Raw genomic sequence first — 22,353 nt, 5'->3', positions numbered from 1 at the left:
AAATCCGCCACTGTGCAATGGATGGAGGGTAAGATATACGGTTGGATGTTTCACTTGTCGTCAACAGTCTAGACTCAGTCTCAAATGAAAGGTATACTATTCCCATACATTTGTACGATGCGTTATCGAAAGCACCCTCTATGTCAAGAAATGCTACTAGAGCAATTTCTTTTTTCTCGAGAGTGCTCTCTATTTTGGTTACTAATTTATGTAGAGCTGTGACAGTAGATTTATTTGATTGGTATGCAAATTGAGATTTTCTAAGGGGATTTAGCTGTAAATATTTTGATTTTATGTGCTCGTCAATTATCTTTTCCATAACTTTAAGCACGGTAGATGTTAGGCTTATTTACAACGCGAACTTGGTTCCATATTTCTGGTATGTGACCAAGTTTTAAACTTGCTTCGAAAATTGTTAAGGAATCAAGTAATGCGTCTCTTCCCTTCTGTAGAAGTGCAGGAAAAATACCATCCCTTCCAGGAGATATGAACAGTTCAAAGGAATTCACGGCCCATTCAACTTTAGATTGTGTGAATATGGTGTTAGGTAGGGATGAGTTTTTGCTCGTAGCCCTAGCTGGCCTCCGTCTTTCTTCAACCCCTACATCCGATGATGGTAGCCAATACGGCCAAAGAGACTTTGAATGGATGTTAGAGACCTAATACTACAAATCGAAGCAGTTGTGGTCATATTTTGGATTTTTTTCACCTTTATACATTCATTGCAGAATTTATTAAAATCGACATTTTCTGCGAGATCGTGCTCACCACCCTGTAATTCCGGAACCGAAAGTCGGATCCATTAGAAAATCAATAGCAGCCTATGGGAACGTTGCACCTTTCATTTGAGACTAAGTTTGTCAAAATCGGTTCAGCCATCTCTGAGACAAATGAGTGACATTTTTGGTCACATACTCACACAGACGCACATACACACACATACATACACACACGTGCATACACACACATACATACATACACACGCACAGACATTTGCCGAACTCGACGAACTGAATCGAATGGTATATGTCACTCGGCCCTCCGGGCCTCCGTTTAAAAATCGGTTTTCAGAGCAATTGCAATACCTTTCTATTGAGAAAGGCAAAACATGCTGTATCATAACGGTAAAAATTAAATATTAGACTAATTCAAGGAGTGACAACGCTGTAAAATTAAAAGAATGTATACCAAAAAATGAACAACAAGAATATTTAAATATTCAAATTTTCAATTGTGAAGAAAGACGCGACCACACACAGCTTATCTCAAAAAATCTGATCGACCTCGGACGGACAGACGAATCGTTAACAGTAACTATTATATTATTTCCTTTATTTTCAGTATGATGACATCGAAATTCAGTGCACGAACCCCATTTAGAAGAATTCAATTACTTCAATCAAACAGCTGCGTCCCTGAATCGACGTTTACCTGGCATTCTGACAAGTACTGCTACTAGACGACGTTCCAGGAACTACTTTGAACGACCACTTCGAAGTGCTACAACCGTCGCTTGGATCGAAACGATCATTTGACCAACAAAACGCTCCGTTACAGCATGAGCTCTCTGGGGCCATATTCTGGATTCACTGGAATGTAGTCAAATGGTCCCAAAATTAGTATTGAGCAGCTTGTTGAGCCCAGCAACATTTCTTGAACCGCCGCTTGACAAAGTTATCTTGAAAAATCACTCCCTGCAACTATGTTCACGGAACAGGCCAAATGGCCTCCAGTTTTTTATCCTTTTCATCAAAATAATGTAGGTGCGGCTGTTCGCCCATCTAAATATGGAAGCTGTTCTTCAATGTCAGCTTCTTTCACCGAACAGCCTAGATAAGCCGTGTAGTGTCGGTAGTGGTTGTTTCAACCGGCTAAGAATAACACTACGGACTACCTGTTTCAGTGGTAAAAATCTACCAAACAGGGAACCCCAATTCCATAGTGTCATGCGACCCGTGCTATGGGTAAAATTGTTGAGGGGGTTTAAAACATTCTCAATGGCGAACGGAGCCTGGGAAAAGTCGGGCGAACTCCCCAGTATGCTGCATTACGCAGCGGAACGTTCACTCTACACACCGATTTTTTTCACCGATGATCCACTTAATTTTGCCGAATTTTTGTTGGCTGGGGGTTTGCAGAGACTCTCGGCTGATGGTACTTCGGTGAAGTTTTGTTGAGTTTCGATTATCAAATTTCGATGTGTACAGATGAACCTGCCCAGAGGCCGTGTGGTATCCGGCCTAGAATTGAGCCACTGGAGTCCTGCTGCCATGTCGTAGGAGGCGACTGAAAGTAGGAGACCCTAAGTCAAGGTGTAGTTCCGTGCCGAGGACTTAATGATTGGAGGGTCTAAAATATGCCAGTCGCGCACGGAGCATTTTGGGTTTTGCCCTTGCTGTGTTATGCGAATCTCTGACACAGTGGACCATTATTTTCTTCGCAAATCGTGGGAATCAAATGATCATGTCCCATTTAAACCTGATATGGCTCGCTAAATGCGTTAACATCCCAACTCGCTTGGTGTCCTCTAGTTGTTGTGCAATTTGTGTTGGAGATGAAATGTACAGTTCTCTAATCAAAAATGGTTAGAATAGCACAAGTCAATCTCCAACATAAACGTACAGCAACTATGAATTTATCTCGACTCATGCAGGAAGGTAAAGCTTCCATAGCATTGGTTCAAGAACCGTATTTCCATAAAGGAAACTTCTATTTTGGAAAGTTACTTAACACTGCCTTCATTGCTTACAACAAGACAGGCATGACTAACCCACGTGAAATGCCTCGTGCTTGCATTCTTGCAAATAAGGCTATTGACGCGTGTCTCATATCGGAGCTCACAACTCGCGATATCTGTGTTGTCACAGTTACATTGACTGTCGAAAACGTAGACAAAAAATATATATATTGTTCAGCATACCTACCGCATAACGAATCATCTCCTTCTGATGATTTCAAAAGCGTTGTATCATATTGTAGCAGAAATGGGCTTCCGCTCATTATCGGCAGTGATGCGAATGCTCATCACATCATTTGGGGCAGCTCAGACATCAATCTGAGAGGCTCTGAACTGATGGAGTACATAAGTAGTACAAATCTCCATATTCTGAATGTGGGAAACCGACCAACTTTTGCGAGGTCTGGGAGGGAGGAGGTGTTAGACATAACACTTTGCTCTGATAGAATTTTGCATGAACTGGGAAATTGGCAGGTTCCAAATGAAACTGAACCGTCTCTATCCGATCATAAATATATATTTTTCGAGCATTTTGATGTCACCTTCAATGTGGTGACCTATCGTAATCCTAAATCTACAAACTGGGACCTCTTTTTGGAAAACTTGGCGACTAAATTTCATGGATATTTTCCAACAATTAGTCAACTAGACGACTTAGATGACGTCGTGGATACGACAAACTCATTCATATTAGCATCCTACGAAGAAGCTTGTCCACTTCGTACTGTTAAATCGACTAGGGGAACCCCTTGGTGGAGGGCTGAGCTTGAAAGAATGAAGAAAGTTATGAGAAGAGCTTGGAATCGGCGTCAGCGTGATGACTCCAGGGCTTTCAGGTCAGCTCGTAGTGCATATAAGAAATGTCTTAGATCTGCAGAACGGGCTGGCTGGCAAAGCCTATGCACTAATGTCTCTAGTCTGAACGAGGCTAGCAGATTAAATAAAATTCTCTCCAAATCGAATGATTTTCAGATGAACTCCTTGAAAACCAGAGATGGTGTTTATGTGACGGACGAAAAAGATGTTCTTAATTGTCTCTTCGACACACACTTTCCAGGCTGTATCGATCCGGAGTTGATCAACGTTCACAGATCTCATTCTGGTGATTCGGACTCGTGGGCGTTAGCACGCACATTGGTTTCCACTGAATCGGTCAAGTGGGCAGTTGACAGCTTTGCTCCATACAAATCACCCGGAAAAGATGGGATACTTCCCGTGCTACTGCAAAAGGGATTTGATATTCTTAAACATGTCTTGAAAAAGATTTTGCTTTCCAGTCTTGCTACCGGGTATATCCCGAAAGCATGGCGAGAAATAACTGTTAGATTTATTCCCAAAGGGGGGCGCTCAAGCTATGAAGAAGCCAAGAGTTTTAGGCCAATCAGCTTAAGTTCTTTTCTTCTGAAAGCTTTGGAACGGATAATCGATCATCACATCAGGAACGTTAGTTTAGTTGAATATCCACTGCACAAAATGCAACATGCATATCAGTGTGGGAAATCCACGATCACTCTGCTTCACGATGTTGTTTACAACATTGAGAAAGCCTTCTCGCTCAAGCAATCTAGCTTGGGTGTATTCCTAGATATTGAGGGTGCTTTTGACAATGTGTCCTTCCAGTCTATTCTGGAAGCGACGCGCGGTCATGGGATACCTGCATGTATCTCAGGTTGGATAAACGCAATGCTTAGTAACCGCATGCTTTGCTCGTCACTGCGACAGGCTGAGATACGGAAGTTGAGTATTTGCGGTTGTCCTCAGGGCGGCGTTCTGTCACCTTTGTTATGGAACTTAGTAGCTGACGGCTTGTTGAAGAAACTCAATGAGCTTGGATTTCCAACCTACGGGTTTGCTGACGATTACCAAATACTAATTACTGGATTTTGCATCGGAACAATCTTTGACTTGATGCAACAGGCATTAAGAGCTGTCGAACAGTGGTGTCGACAAGTTAAACTATCAGTTAACCCAAGCAAAACTTCAATGGTTCTTTTCACGAAGAAGCGAATAACAACCGGGGTTCGTCCCTTGCAGTTCTTTGATTCTGAGCTACTGTGTGCGGATCAAGTCAAATACGTTGGAGTCATATTGGATTCCAAACTGAATTGGTCTGCTCACATTGAGTTCAGAGTCAAGAAAGCGTGCATGGCCTTCGGGCAGTGCAGACGAACTTTTGGAAAGACCTGGGGTCTCAAACCTAAATACATCTATTGGATTTACACGACAATTGTACGTCCAATACTGTCATACGGATGCCTTGTGTGGTGGCAGAGGGGAGAGGTGGTGACAGTCCAGTCAAAGCTAAACCATCTGCAAAGAATGGCGCTCATGGCGTTGACTAGTGCTTTCACCACGACTCCGACTGCTGCTCTTGAGGCACTTCTAAATATCAAACCATTACACATACACTTAAAACAAGAAGCACTATCATGTGCATACAGACTGCAGGTTACTGGGCTTTGGAACAGTAATCATGTTGATCTTGCTACCAGTCATATACGATTGTGGTCACAAATGGTTACATGGGGTGAAGATATTCTTGCTCCCAGCGATATTACACTCACTTGTAGTTTTCCTTACAGGACATTCCATGTGAAGATTCCCTCTCGAGAGGAGTGGTTGTCTGGCTTTATGGAAAGACAACAACAAACGCAAGTAGTCTGTTACACTGACGGTTCTCTGATGGAGGGACGTGCTGGTGCTGGTGTCTACTGTCGTGAAATGAGATTGGAACAATCTCACTCACTAGGTAGATATTGTACTGTATTCCAAGCAGAAATCTTTGCGATTATGTGCGGGGTGCAATCGGCCCTTCAACTGAGTTTGTCCGGCAGAGTTATAAACTTCTGCTCCGATAGTCAGGCTGCAATCAAGGCCCTTAGCTCAGACAAATCCCGGTCCAAGCTAGTGATCGCGTGCCGAACCCAAATCGAAGAACTAAGCATTGTCAACACTATCTACCTTGTCTGGGTGCCCGGACATTGCGGTATTACTGGAAATGAATGGGCTGACGAATTGGCCAGGGCAGGTTCAGCGATTGACTTCGTTGGTCCTGAGCCCGCCCTGCCAATTTCGACAAGTTGGATAAGGGAAAAAATACGGTCCTGGGCTTTGTCCGAGCACCGCAATTATTGGAGAAATCTACAAACGTGTCGCCAAACAAAGGCGTTTCTAGAACAACCATGCCCAGTGGTTTCGAAAAATCTCTTACATTTTTCGAAGCTCCACTGCGGCATGCTGACCAGGGCTTTAACCGGCCACTGCAAACTCAATTATCACATGGCAACTATTCAGCGCACTGAGTCTTTTTCATGTGATCTTTGTGAATCCGACTACGGAACCTCATATCATCTGATATGCAACTGTCCAGCGCTAGCGCAATTGCGATTTCGAGTCTTCAGCCGTCCTTATATAGACGAAACCATGTTTGGTCGACTGAAACTCAGAGACATACTAAAGTTTCTTATCCAATGTGGTAAAGAGCTTTAGGATTATTCGCAGGCAAGTTGAACTACTTGTGAGTTTAACTTACCTGTTGTTTATTTTTGTTTTGTGCTGTTATTTTTCCCACCCTTCCAATTCTACTTCCCCACTCCTCCTTGTCCTTTCCTTCCACTCAGGAAATGATGAAAACACACGGCAAGGCACAAATCCCCGACTATGTACGGGGAACGTGCCATTTGAGCCAATATATTCTGATTCCTGATTCCTGATGTTCACGGAACAGGCCAAATGGCCTCCAGTTTTTTATCCTTTTCATCAAAATAATGTAATTAATATTATTAAAATATAGCTAGGTTTAATATAAAATATAGCTTACTATCAAGGTTTTTATATCACATCTCTTCTCATACTTTTGTTAGTGTCTCCATCTATTTTACACAGGTGCAAAATTAAAGCTGGCTAAAATATTGTTCTCAGAAACGCTTGATATAATCTGTAGTTTTTTGAAATCTTAATATGATTGGATTAAAAAAAGACATTTTTTGCCACACATAATGAGATTTGATAAAATTTCAGACGATTTAATCAAGTGTTTTTGGGAGCAGTATTTTACTCTGCGTTTATTTTGTACCTGAGTGTACGTTGTTACCTTTTACATAGTTCGCCATTACATCATTGGCCGTTACGTCATATGCCTCTACATCATTCGACATTACGTCGTTCGTCATCACATCGTTCGCCATAGCATCGAGTACAATACATCATTCTTTAACACATCCTTTTAATTACATCATTTTACTTACATCGTTTCACATAGCACTCAGTCGTGTAATATCACACTACTCTATCTAAAGAGCGATGTGCAGCGATTTTGATGTGATATCACAAGATTTTTTTTGCTGTGTAGTATTGAAAAGTTTTAAGACGACGCCGTAAGAGAAAGTAAGAGAATATAAACAAAGAGAGGCTCTCATTTGTATTACATCCCACTATAAAGGGAATCGGGTCAGTGAACCTACGGAGTTTCGGCTAATAGACCTTTCTCGTCCGACCTAACACCTGTTTTTCTTATTTTTAATCGAAAGATTACACATTGATAAGAACATTTCCGTAAAAATGAGATTTTTAAGAGCTATCATGATTTTTTAATGATTTTTTAAAATTTGAAATATGCAAGAATGTTGAATATTTTTTTCACCTCAGCAAGAATGGTGGGACTTAAAATGTGCGTTTGGGCAGCACTGCTTTGGATATTTTCACTTAAGTTCTTGGCAACGCGGTAAATGAAGTGGTGAATCGCAGTACAAAATTCATTAGCAATGTAAACAAACTAAAATGAACATCTCCCTGTAGAACATTGGATGAAAATGTTTAACCTCACTTTTTTGACATTTCGCAGAGCTTGTTTACATAGACTTGGAATTTTTTTTATTCGACCACAGTATGAGAAACTTGATTTGGTTTACTTTTAAATGCGAATATCTTGTATTACCAAGCTCGCTAGGCTTTCATTTTTATTTGACGTCATTAGGAAATGTTCCGTTAAATTTGGCATTTGGATTTTTCTTGTCCACGATTCGTTGAAGAAAGCGGTTTTATTTGTTGCGATCAATTTAACTTGTTTTGTTTTTTTTGCTGAATTACAACGTTAGCCACAAAACATTCTGATGATCTCTGGTAATTGGTAATCTAGTAATCCTTGAAATTATATACATCGCAACATAGGTCCGCACCAGTTGCAGCCGCTCCACCTCGCCGGAATCGAGTTAGCCGATGGTCCAGCCTGCGTAACACTCGGCTGTCGCTGCACCAATAGTAGCTCCCAACCAGGGCTTTGGATTAATTGCTCAAATCGCAGCTACTGCTGGTAGTGTAGCGGTCGGCTCCGTCGGTAACACCGTTTAACATGCCCTCATCGGAATGTTCAGCGGTTCCGATTCACAAGAGGCAGCCTCGCTAGGACAAGCTATCCCGGTATCGGGCGAGGCAAACACTCCGGCAGGACCATGCTCGTGGGAGATCAAGCAAATATCTTGTACCCAAGGCCAGGTCGAGTGTGATTCGGAACAATTACCAAATTTAGAAGCCCATATATATAGCGTTCACGTGATACATTTGCCTTGAAGTTGTTTGAATAAAAATAGTATAAATGTTGGCCAAATCCTGCAGCACTAGGATCAAAGATAGAGCATTAACACCAACTCACTGTGCTTCGGTGTTTTTTTGCAAACGAACTATCAGGTCTATATTTTTATTTAGTAAATATTTTAATAAATATTATAGTTCATTAGGAGTATGACTTATTTTTATTTTGATGGCGCGGTGAAGGGGTGGTTAAAGTGCGAGTCGTATCTTTAAAATCGATCACTTGAAAGTAGTATAAATGATTATAAATGCGACAACAATAAACTCATAGCCATTAAAATTATTTAGCCATAGGTAACGAGGAAATCGGTATGTCATGTACAACAAAAAATACTCAGCAATAATGTAACTTATTATTAATTGTCACGTAGTATAAATGATTATAAAATGCGACAACATAAGCTCATAACCTTTCTAATGGTTATTTAGCCATACTGCCGTGATACGCATAACTGTCCCATCTGCATAGGAAACCCAAATGGGACTGTTATGCGGATCACGGCAGCATAGGTAACGAGGCAATCGGTATGTTTTATTCATGTACAACAAAAATTACTCAGCAACAATTTAATTTATTATTAATTGTTACGCGTGATTTTGTCTCCAGTGATTGGCCAAAATTGGTCGCTTTTAGAATCTGGTGCTCTAAGCATAACTGTCCCATGTTAATAGCGAATCCCATAACACATGGGACAGTATGGCGACCATACAGCTGCAACAGCGAATTTAGCATTGACATCAATATAACCAGGTTGGTTGCAAGCAGAAAGAACAATACTAGCTGGGCTGCTAGCTGTTTGTGCTACTAATAACACTTGCAGTCTGTCAAATTAACATCATTCTACGATCTAGCTTCAATGACGATGGAATATAGCCGAATCCAAAGCGCATTTGATCACGTAATGGATATTATAAACTCTGAAAGAAATACATTTTATTGTTGTCTGTTGTTGAGGTTAGAACTTTTATACTATTGTGAGAATGGTTCTCAGCAACTATCCTTCCAAATCAAAAACTCGTGCTAGCAATGGCTTCGTTCAGAAGCTGCTGCTGTACATTTGTTTTCGTTAGCTGGTCGATTACGATTCCCCCGACCGAACCACTTTTCCGACGCAACAAGAGGGAAACGAACGATTCTCATTTGATTTCCGTAGTCACAAATTACCAAACCATTGTCAGGTAGCATAATATTCGGACTTAGCTGTGAATTGGAACAGTCAAGCCTGACTTCCCGAGTTACATCTTTAGTATTGTCGTCCCATACGACTAGTGAACCCAAATGTGATGAGATTAGTTTGAAAATTTTTCTACGAAAGTCATCTTCGACTAATCTCCCGAACAGAAAGTAATATCGAAGTCGATCGTAGAAACGTTGAATTTACAACAGTTTTATTTGTTAACAACTTTTGTTGTAACATCAATATACTTATGATGCAGTCCTTCATGCCTCCAAAATCTACAACGGAAAAACAATGCAAATCGATGTTTTTAATTTCAGAATGTATGGGAAAAGATCAATTTTTACATCCTTTAACGACCCCCCTTTTTCCATGTAAAAATCGGGTTTACAATGAAATTGGATGTAGAAACAACAAATGTGATTATATTTCTATTGTAAATTTTCCAGAATAACATTGTTTTTCGTTGTAATATAACAATAAAAACTGCTGTAATACTGTTATGCATTTCTATTCGGGCTGGCTTTCCAGTCACGAGAAGGGACGGCGTCAGCGTCACAAGCGATGAATATGCATGACTGACGGTCATGGTGTTGAGCGGCTGACCCTGAAATCTATCCCAGAACCGTATTCGTTCGTTCAGTCCGAACGATATTGCGTAACTCGGGGAACACGCAAGTGCGACGATTGAGTCGTCATGGGCTTCAATTTTGTACATACAGGCACCTATAAATAATCAATCAATTTAATTATTTAGATTTAGGCCTTACCGTAAATTTGGCTGACATACCCCGTATCAAGTCCCACACACATAGCACACCATCCTGGCAACCAGATGCGCCCATCTCGGCCCGCCACTGGTCTATGAAAATACATGTGATAGGACCGCAATGGCCTTTTAGGGTGAACTGCAATAGGTGGCTATCGAGCCGGAACACGTTAACAGTGTGGCCCTGGCTGCCAGTAATGGTTGTACCGCCTGCCACTTCCAAACATGTCGCCGGTGACCCTGCTGGTGAAACTCCAGGATACATCGAAGCTCCTCCTCGGATGCGTGATGTTGAGCTGACAACGCTGTGGACGGATTTGAGCCGGCGGATTGCCGAAATAAACTAATGCTTCCTGCCGAACCGCTGCGTACGTGGGCTAAAAAGAATAAGAATTAAGACACTTGATGACATACTCATTACAGACTGAAAATTAAATGACTTAGAATATACAGTATTTTTAAAAAAACAAGTAAAATCTGTCTGTGCCCTAGGTGAGCTTAAAAAATTGCTTGAAACATAGAACTTACTTCGCTCATATGCAGACGTAAATCCCCAATCGATCTGACAACCTTACGTGTGTGTACGTTTCCAGTCTCAGAAAATCGATTCGTTCACTCAACCGTGCGACTATCACTTTGTCACCGGCGAGATTTATGTTAGTTACCCCATTGTTGTGGGTGTTTTCGGTTTTATATATATCCTGCAATGAAACGTCCGTCGATAGTTGTAATAAAAAACAAATGACTCCAAACAATTGACCTTAAAGTTACCAGTCGTTCCCTACCAGAACTTTAACCGCCCATCTGCACACCCAATCTCTATGAGATCATCAAAAAAGTCCAGATACCAGATCGGCGAAGTCTGGTAACATTTCTTCCGCGCTGAACTTCCTCCTCCAGGTGGTTGAAAACATTCCCCAGCGCTCATCTGCTCTCGGGGTGGGATGAAGCCGTATGATTGGACTTACTCTGACCGCTGCTACATCATAACCCTTGGTCGAATTATTCCACAAAAACCGAATTCGCAGATCCGCACAAAACCTTTTGGGCATACACGATTATCATTTGTGAAATGTTTCTCCAACTGGACGGTAAAATTAAACCATTCTGGGTTAATATTTTCCTGCATCTCATTCTGATGATTGTGCCTGGTAAAGTTAAACTGTAATTTTCTCTTCAGTTTGAAAGTAAAACTGGTCGGCGAACTCTCTGGAAACGGGAGACAGCTGATGTTTTTGGATTCCTTGGCAGGATGAAACACATCAGATAGGTAGAGAAAACAGTAAAAAAAACAAAAAAATATGTCATCGATGTTTTAAGAGCACTTTTCACTTTAGAGCAGCGTTGTCAGATGGTTTTGTATAACAGGTTTGTTCTAGTAGACAGAAGTTGCTCCGGAGCAAACAGAAGCAAAAAATACTTCCTTTTTACTCCGGTTGGCTACCGGAAGCAGAAAAAAGAGAAGAGAACATAGGAACGATTTTCTCTCTGTTTGCTCCGGAGTACTTCCACTTTCTACTGGTACTGGAACAAATCTAATCTCGGTATAGTTCTAAATAAAAAATAGGTATTTATCGGTGTGAAGATGTAACCAAAAGTTACCTGCAAATTATTGGTATTAAATTATAGATCATTCTAATGTTATGTAATGAAACCTACCGAGCTCAATCAATTTCAGAATCGGTTGTTGAGCTTCATTTGAAATTTTGATAGTAACCTGGCAGATTGCTGAATCAATTTCCGGATGATTTGATGTGGAAAGGTGAAGACATTTTCTAAAAATGCCCATACGTAATATTAGTTGATCTTATTATATGAAAATCGTGATTTTTTGGTAAGAAAAAAGAAATCGGTATTTTTAGTAACTTTATTGGTATTGAAATTAAAAATCGGTTTAAATATCGATAAATCGGTATATTCTGCAACACTGTTTTGGGGTTCATCTACGTCAAAACAATGTTTTTGACAAATTGGAATGAACTCTTGGAGTTCATACCCAGTAAACGAAACGGCGAATAGCCATATTAAAACAGATGCCGGCTAGCTGGAACTATGTTATAGGCTACCCGCCGTAACTTAATTTCATATTCCCCACACGAAGTTCATCCAAATGGTGAAAAAGTATGGAGAATCGGGGTAAAATAGGACAGGGGAATACAGAGTAAAATGGGCAGCTCGAAGAATTTTTGATTTTTTCAATAGTTAGAGACACCCAATTAACGTGACAGTATTCAGAATTGATCCAGCGATGAAAACGAAAGCTGTTCTGCATATAAAATTTTTTGACGAGAAAGGTCTATTGGCGATTCTACGTTGAAACCGCTCGCAGATAGCGCTGGAAGGAAAGTGTTGCTGATTTTATTCTGTTCTGTCATAGTGCATATATTTTCTGTAAACATTGGTAAAAAATGACTTTTAAACACCAAATTACCGATCAATTTGTTGATAATTGTTTATGAAAATGGAGGAAAATCGTCATTTTATCAGACGATCAGTAAACATCTTGCGAAAAGAATGTAAAACATAGTGGTTTCTAATATGATTCGCAGAGCTATATGCGCGCTGTTTCGAAATGTAATTTGTTGAGCACCGTAGCCGCCGCAACAGCATTTCCCGTTCGTCCTAAATTAAGCTAAACCTTCATGAGTTGGTGTAAATTCATGAAACTCTCCAGATCACGCGAGGAAAGAATATATCCGGCTAATAGGAAAGTGTCAGCTTTGTATCATGCACAGCCGATCCTTCTCTCCGATAGTCCGACAGTCTCGGTTTCGAGTTGGAACTTTATTTATGGAACGATTTTTTATAACCACAATAATACCCCGATTACATTTCGAAGAAATGTATGAGTGAAATAGTTGCAAATGGCTGTAATTTCAGAATAATTGCAAATAAAACTAAATTTCTTACTCGTTTCATTCATATTTTGGCAGTGGTAAGCTTTTTCCGAGAAGATAATGAAGATTTTGTTGTAAGCTACGACTCACGGGTGAAAAAAGCAAACTGTATCACTTTACCAGTTCATGAGCTGAATCATAGGTGTCGCATGACTAATTTTGGCTTTGCCGCAAATCGCCAATAAAACAAGCGCACTGTTTCAGGTTCAATAAACTTATGCAGCTCGAGTCCAGCTGAGCGGTATTTATTTGAAACTATTATATATGTGTTTGTTTACATTTCGATACTGCTCGCGCAGTATATAAGACTAGGGGCAAATCACTCTAGGAATGTATAACAAATTTGCATCAAATTAGAAAAAATGCATTTAATTTCCATTTTTGCATCAACTTTGCACTCCCTCGCAGAAAAGATTATTTAACAATCGTCTGATCCACTTTTTTCGATGTTTTGTTGAATGTGGGGCTGTTTTTTGTAGCGTTTTGGCGTCTTACACGCAACGCAAAATACATTGCACCAAGGGGTGAGTCGCTAAGCACAAATCGAATTGTGCTCACAATCAAACAGCTTGGTAGCTCGTGCCGCAATGTACCACAATGTGCCACGGTGTGCCACGATGTGCCATGGTGTTCAGTAAAACAAAAGCAATGGTTGCTATGATTATTCAACTACACTTTGTTGATAGTTTTCGAGTTGTCAGAAGTGTGCCTCAGTGTGCCACACATTGTGGTAACGAGTGAAATGATCGTGTATTACTGTGAATCGTAATCTTATATCGTGTTATCATAGGTGATACAGTGTGCATAGCACATTGTTCTAAGCGACTCACCCCTTGCATTGCACGCAACGCAAAAGGCATTACGAATTTCTATTTTGATGGAAAGAAATCGATCATGAACCGACCAAAGGGCCGAAGCCGCAATGATATCGAATCGAGAAAAATAGCTTTGAAAATTCGCTTTAAAAAATTAAATCGTATTTTAACAGCGTTTGCATACTGCGCTTTCAAATGTATTGAAACACTTCAAAACAATACTAGTTTTCGGAAGCATTACGAAAATATTTTATATAATAACGTTTTCGTAGATAAAATTGAAAAAAATATATTTCGCCGAGTGTTGTTATGAAATGTTGATTAGGCCATTTTTGAGTCGCCCTCTTATTTTGACCATTCACAATTTCGCCCTGCAGTGTCGCCAGAAAACAAAAACCAAATGTGGGTTTCGCCGTGCTCGCCGGAGGGGAAAATTTGTTATTCTTCCCGGGCGTATCAAGCAGTTGGTTTTTGTTTAGGGCGACTCTGTTTACGGGCTTTGTAAACAATTATGCTGTCAATTTCGCCCGTACACACTACCTTAGAAATGCAGAGGCGTAATCCGCCTGGTGACTTGTTTACAGTCGAAAGTCGGTTCCGCCGTTTTGTTTTTTATTGATTTTCATGAAGTGTGAATCATTTATAAATGAGTTTTTATATTCATTATGAAGTATTTTTACTCCTCTTTAAGATATTACTCAAATCTCCGTTTGTGTACATTTGTTATATAGGCCCATTTGTCGGTTCACGATCGAAATGCATTTAATTTCGCTCATTTTTAAAATGCATCACAAGTCATCTGCCCCGAGTTTGTGATACTATTTGTCAAAAGATGATCCCCCTAAATGTGAGTTATCTTCATTGAAAAGCAATCTTCAAAAATAACAATCAAAATGTCAAAAAACATGATGAGTTATGTTCTATCAACGACCATGCGGTAGATTTGGGTGTAAAGCCTAACTCCTACCAGCAAAAGGCAAAGGATTCTGCACATTCCCCTCGATCATGTTCGTATGAGCTTGCCTAGCCCTACACTCAAAAAAAAAAAAAATTGAACGTTATGCCACAGATAACAGACGTTTGGGCTAGAACAAAATTTCTTCAAAAACCTGTGTAAACTTTCAAATGGATAAACGTTGGAAATCCGTGTTTCACTATTGCCATCTGCGCAACTGTTTGCTACACGTGTTTGACAGCTGCACTCTAACTGCATTCTATCGATCACTGCGCCATCTACAAACGATTGCCAAACGTGTTTCAGACGTCTGATTTATTCGGAATTTCAGTAGCGGGTATTTACACACGATTCAAATCGAGCCTAAACGTCTGTTATCTGTGGTTATGCCTATTGATTTTACACATAGATTTTTGCAATTAGCGGAGGTTGATAGACACTATTTGCTGGCACATAAATCTAATGTGTGCACTTACAAGACATATTAATCTCACATTCACATTTCATTACTATAAGGTACATAAAACCCGATTCTATAACAATTCAAACATATAACTTATGTGTTAGCATATATAGTTTATACAGTTGACACATAGAAGGTATGTGTGCGCGTGATAACATTAGCATTTCTTCTTCATATGAATTTTAAGTAGTTTTCCGTTCTAATTTTATAACTGACTAGCTAATACCCATCGCGCGTTACTACGACTTTCATCGAAATAGGAGGAAAACACATAACAAACACACAGCTGATAATCCCCTGATATATATATATATATATATATATATATATATATATATATATATATATATATATATATATATATATATATATATATATATATATATATATATATATATATATATATATATATATATATATATATATATATATATATATATATATATATATATATATATATATATATATATATATATATATATATATATATATATATATATATTGCTCTTAGTCTTAAACTTGCCGAAAATAGCCAAGAACATCAATACAGTACAACCTTGCGGCAATTAAAACATAGTAACAAAAAATGCTCTAGACGCCCGGATAGAACATTTCAAATTTAGTCTCAGATGAAAGAGGAGTATCTAAGCATTTCGATTGATGGCACTGATTCCGTGCCGGTGTTTTGCAATGGCACAGTGTCAATGCCACAGTGTTTTAAAACGTCGTTTTCGTGCACAAAATTAGCGTCTAAACCGTTGACTTTAGAGATATAGTTTGTTCCGATAATTTGTTGTTCTTACCCAGTCAAAAAGGGCAAGTTGCTGGCTAACGGGGAGCTATTTGCCAACTCGGATGCGCTAATTGCCCTTCAATTTGCCAGCAAATTGCTGGCAATTAGGGGGCTATTTCAAATGCAACATTTGGGTGAATTGCCGCCGTCATTTTTTAGCCGCTCTACCCGCCCTTAAATCACCCCCGAATCGCCCAGGGAACGCGCCATTTAATCGCCCTTAATTGCCTAATATGAAAATTACAAATATTACTTATTTTCGGATTCATTAGCTACTCACATAAACCTATCACTACACTAGGTAATCACCACCAAACTATAGAAGGAATCAATGGTGAAACTGACATTGCACACCAAAACTTACCTCAATCTAACTTTTATCAAGAGTTTAGGTCAGATATCTTGTTCCACTATATTTACACACTATTCCTAGGGACGTTTCGATATTAAAATACATCGATTCATAGAATCGATACTGGTATCGAATGCAAGTACTGATACTTTCGATATAATCGTAGTCGTAGTATCGATACTTGAAAGTATCGCCATTCGATTCCGCACTTTTACCACAGACTAAAAGACATAACACTATGAGGAAATTCCCACAAAAATATCGATCCGGCAATTTTCCCAGAACACTAGCTCCACTCATTTGCCAAACACTCATTTGCTGATGGGTTACCCCTCAGGTTTGGGAACAATTTTTCACTAGTGGTCTATCCACCATCTGCTTGTTCATAGGTCAGTGGCGCCATAATTTCAAATGTGGGCACAATCCCAACTACAAATATATTTAAAATGACCGTTAAAGCGGACGAAGCATTGTTTTCGAGTGTTATGTCTGTTAGTCTGTGCTTTTACAGTAGCTTAATTCCCTGAATTAGGTAATCTGCAAACCGTTGTTTGGAAATTCAGTAGTGGGTTTTGTCAGTTAACGTTTTGCTCTGCTCCTGCGAACAGAAAAAACCCGTTCGACAAATATATTTTATTGATCTGATTCGTTTGATGTTGGATCCAGTCGACGATTATGTCAGACGTCGAATGTCAGAAAAGATAAACAATAAATAATTTGGCTGATCAGAAAGTCTCATGGACTGTCAAATAATGGGCAATGTTCGGAATCGATTTTTTCATCAAATGCGATTGGTGCTCCAATTATTGTAGCAACTCAAATGTAACAACCGATTCCGCAATGGTTTAGCCTGAATAGGTAATCACATTTCACTCGGAAATAATTCTAAACTCGTTCATAATTCCGAATCGAATACTTCCAACTACTGGTTCTTTCGATTCTTTTCGATATCGTGAAGATTGTATCAATATCAGTAAAGTATCGTGATTGAAGTATCGATACCAAAAAATCGAGCATCGGAAACAGAAGTATCGATTCCGTACTAGTATCGAAAATATCGCAACGTCCCTATCACGCAACTTTCGTGATAGTCCCCGGACCTTGACTGTAACAGTTATTATAACAGCTGTTGAATGTTTATATATCTGCTGTCGCACTACACATAATTGTCCGTGTCCTATATAACGCATCCTATAGAATATGGGATATTTATACATATAACGACAGTAAAAAAGAAACAAATATTACTGCAGTGATACGCAAAACCGTCCCATGGGACTGTTATGCACGGCAGTTGGCGTTGTTAGCTGTTGGTTTGTATTTGCATTGCAATGCTCCTAGTGGGGTTTGGAATTATATCTGATTCTGGGTATTTAATCCTACGTATTGCCGTCTGGCCCAGTTGTTGCACCGTATTACTGACAATGTTCAACCTGTTTGTTGTTTATGTTTGCGATTGCTGTGGTTGAATTATAATTAGTGATGTGATAGTTTAACCATATTCTTTAAATGATTTTCGTAATCCATCACTCTGTTAGTCGTAGCCGACAATAGGGAACTTTAATTTGGTAAAATTGTGCCAGTTTTTCATATGTATTGGTAGCGGGTGTCCTTACGAGTACACTCATATTATTCTTAAACCTTAATTATTCTTTTATGATTTTTAAATTTAAAAAAAACCAAATTAAACTCAACCAGCAAACTGACAGTTATCCTACTAAATGACGTATCTGCAAATATCTCGTTCGCCTCATTGTTAACCGGGACAGCACCCCACACAGCATGATCTGGTACTTTGTCAATCCGCTAGCAACCTGCCATCCCAAGTTTCATCTGCAAACTATGGTAGATCTGATAAGGCAACCTATAGGGTCGTGCAAGTCGCATGGGTTTGGATGTGTTATTGTCCTAAAAGGAAACAAACTAAAAAATGTTTTTTTCAATAGTTTCGGGCCAAAAAATTGAAAAAGGACTGAGATATTAACTCACGGTACTAATCTGCATCAGAATATGCCTTAACCCGCACACCCCTAAAGATCCCTATACACAGCACTTTCTGAATACGGTGATCATTTCCTGACCAGACCGTTTGTACACTATAGGTTGTCATTTTCGTTCCGAGGCCACAAAGATTTGCCAAACAGAAAAAAAATATTTGAAAATATTTAAAGAATGTCACTCGTATCTTCTTATAGCATTTTCGTTTTTTGCTGGTACTACTCTTGAGGCGTTTTCGTTATTACACGATTCAACGCCAGCGTAGTGTAATAAAAAGGATATATTGCAAGGTTTGAATGTATTACAACGTGTATACTGTTGTGCAAAAACGAAATATTTTCAGAAGTCTTGCCTTCAGAATACATACGGAAATCGAATTGAACGTGATCGAATAGTTCATAGCTCATGAACCCTTTATTAATGTCCGGAAGCTATCAGGCATCAGATTACAGGACTTACAATGCAAATGCTTAAGTGCTCGCCTGTTTATAGGTTAGGATCATTGCAACCGTTTTTATTTCTAATCGCTTTGAGTGAAGGATTTTCTCAATGAAGTGACCCTCCAGAATACGAGCACAATCGAGTAGCCTTGATTAGAAATACTACAGATCATGGTAATGTTTTCAAAAAAGGTTGAAAACTTTCGAGTTTCGCATGTTTGAAATCTTGTGTTATGATTCTCATTTAAAACTAACGAACAAAAGTCGCGATATTCCTGAAAGTTCAATAGCTTTTTTTTAATAGTCCTCATTTCGTTTCGAATAAGTATCGTTGAACCAGGAGCCTTTTGTGTAAATGTATGTTTATGAACAGAACATTGCCGGCGAATGGACATGATTGTCGATACTGAATATCGTTAATTTGACAATTGGTTTAATAAAACTACGTTAGGCTGTCAGATAAACGATGACCTCAAACAATTGGTTTCGGTGGAACAATCTGGAGTGGATGTTTATACCGGGCAAGCAGTTCATAAGATTTTACGATGACAAATAGTTTCGCATTAACAAACGATCTACGAATGGCTGCAGCGGGTTATTACGTTTATTAGCTGTTGAAAACTGGTAGCGTCTGCAGACAACAATTAGCCTCAGGTAGTTGGATAAAATAATATATAAATGTAGTCCTTCAATTTTTCGCAAATATTGCTTGGATTATTTTTTTCTGAGGACTAAATTTGCCAAGATCAAAGACCAAAAAAGCAAAATAAAAATCTGACAGTGCGATAGTCACTCAATTTGTTTACAGTCACTAATGAATATCGTACTGCGATTCACCACTTTATTTGCCAGTGATCCCAAAAATTTAATCAGAAATTTATGAAACAGTGCTGCCGAAACGGATATTCAGCGTCCCACCATTCTTGATTTGGTGAAAAAAATATTCAACATTCTTGCATTTTGCAATTTTTGAAAAATTATAAAAAAATCAAGAAAAGACTTAAAAATATGTTTACAACAGAATTGTTCTTAAAAATATAAACTCTTTTGATAAAAATTTTAAAAAATGAGGGTTAGGTCTAACAAGAAAGGTCTATTAGCACAGGCGAGTTGAGTTAAACGTCAAACTGTTTAAATCGCCTGACCATGTTCGTCCGCATTTTTTTGACAGGGTAATGATTGCGCATCCACAGGAGTATACCGTTCAGTGATTAATTCACCTATAAGTGATATACGAAATTCATTTTCCGAACTAATTAAGATAGAGACTTTGTGTCTTCGGCAAAGTTGTAGCAAATGTTACTGCAAAAGAAATTGCTGAAGACACCATATATCTATCTTTAGTAGTTTACGAATTATGGAACATATTATATGGAAGACCCCTTAACATTAGTTTTTTCGTGATAACTTTTTTAGACATTCTCGTATCTACTTGGAATCTTCCACAAAGTTATTTACGGTATCGAAACACATATTTTTGCCGAACACAGTCACTTCCTATCTGTTGAATCTAAAAAGATATTCCAAATTTTACGATTTACTTCCACCTTAAATAATTCGTTAATTAGCAAAAAGGAGCAAACAACATCATAACATACTGAAAGTACTAGCTTTTTACTTTCATATAGTAGCCCGATTGTTAGTCGACGCGATTCTCCCCGAGTGTTATGTTCAATACAATATGCCATCGCAGTGGTATAAAATGAAATATTCAAGCGCACTGCGACAAACAGCTTCATGTTTTATGGTAAATTGCATAGAACACGTTCGCCTATAACATGCAATGCATATAGTTTGCCTTTCAGAAATCAAAGTGTAGTTTTTGATGTGCTTAATAATGTAAATATTTTCATTATAAAATAGATAAATAAATCTATTTTTAATAATCGTTTTCTCCGTCATCTTCAAAGCTTTCTTCTTCCGCTAGAAGAGCTTTGGCCTCTCCTAAAAATCATTCTATACTTTTTTTAGCCATCCCCGGGCTTCATTCACGACAGGATCCACATTGTGGACAGGTGACGTTAATCAAGCATCATAATAAATATCACGAGAGACATTAATAAACCTTCTGGTGGGATTTCCATCGTTTTTTCAAGCTTACCAGTATCCACTGATTGTTTAAATTTCACGTGACACACTTCTCGAACGCACGAAATGCTACGTTTCGTACTTTGATCTTGATTGTGGTCAAAGTTCCCTTTTCCTTTTTTGGACATCTATGAACATGTTTTATTCGATTTATCATGAAAAGATGAAGCTACTTATCGCAGTGCACTTGAATATTTCATTTTATACCACTGCGATGGCAAATAGGGATCTTTAGGGGTGTGCGGGTTAAGGCATATTCTGATGCAGATTAGTACCGTGAGTTAATATCTCAGGTCTTTTTAAATTTTTTGACCCGAAACTATTGAAAAAAACATTTTTTAGTTTGTTTCCTTTTAGGACAATAACACATCCAAACCCATGCGACTTGCACGACTCTATAGGTTGCCTTATCAGATCTACCATAGTTTGCAGATGAAACTTGGGATGGCAGGCTGCTATAGCGGATTGACAAAGTACCAGATCATGCTGTGTGGGGTTCTGTCCCGGTTAACAATGAGGCGAACGAGATATTTGCAGATACGTCATTTAGTAGGAAAGCTGTCAGTTTGCTGGATGAATTTAGTTTGGTTTTTTTAAATTTAAAAATCATAAAATAATAATTAAGGTTTAAGAATGATATGAGTGTACTCGTAAGGACACCCGCTACCAATACATATGAAAAACTGGCACAATTTTTCCAAATTAAAGATCCCTATTGTATTGAACATAACACTCGGGGAGAATCGCGTCGACTAACAATCGGGCCACTATATGAAAGTAAAAAGCTAGTACTTTCAGTATGTTATGATGTTGTTTGCTCCTTTTTGCTCCTTAACGAATAATTTAAGGTGGAAGTTACCCCAAAAAATCGTAAAATTTGGAATATCTTTTTAAATTCAACAGATAGGAAGTGACTATGTTCGGCAAAAATATGTGTTTCGATACCGTAAATAACTTTGTGGAAGATTCCAAGTAGATACGAGAATGTCTAAAAAAGTTATCGTGAAAAAACTTATTTTAAGGGGTCCTCCATATAATATGTTTCATAACTCGTAAACTACTAAAGATAGATATATGGTGTCTTCAGCAATTTCTTTTATAGTAACATTTGCTACAACTTTGCCGAAGACACAAAGTCTCTATCTTAATTAGTTCGGAAAATAAATTTCGTATATCACTTACAGGTGATTTAATCACTGAACGGTATACTCCAGTGGATGCGCAATTATAAGAACAACAACTTATCCGAACAAACTATATATCTAAAGTCAACGGTTTA

General features: G+C 38.7%; 2 protein-coding genes across 3 annotated transcripts in view; one reads left to right on the top strand and one right to left on the bottom strand.

Moving 5' to 3' along the window:
• LOC131691142 (polycomb protein suz12-B) overlaps positions 1 to 22,353 on the top strand; it is a 171,322-nt gene that overhangs the window by 23,570 nt on the left and 125,399 nt on the right. The gene's annotated exons all lie outside the window — the stretch shown is intronic.
• On the bottom strand, positions 9,348 to 11,165 carry LOC131687354 (sterol regulatory element-binding protein cleavage-activating protein-like). The gene is made up of 4 exons (XM_058971434.1): positions 10,802 to 11,165; positions 10,295 to 10,650; positions 10,028 to 10,230; positions 9,348 to 9,605 (listed from the first exon to the last, which is right to left on the bottom strand). The coding sequence occupies exons 2-4, from the start codon at positions 10,536 to 10,538 to the stop codon at positions 9,348 to 9,350; spliced, it is 705 nt and encodes a 234-aa protein (XP_058827417.1). The 5' UTR covers positions 10,539 to 10,650; positions 10,802 to 11,165.

The sequence above is a fragment of the Topomyia yanbarensis genome, chromosome 3 (assembly GCF_030247195.1).
Source record: "Topomyia yanbarensis strain Yona2022 chromosome 3, ASM3024719v1, whole genome shotgun sequence".
In the NCBI taxonomy this organism is placed as follows: domain Eukaryota; kingdom Metazoa; phylum Arthropoda; class Insecta; order Diptera; family Culicidae; genus Topomyia; species Topomyia yanbarensis.
The sequence above is the reverse complement of the archived record's forward strand: the minus strand, read 5'-3'. Positions and strand labels throughout refer to the sequence as shown.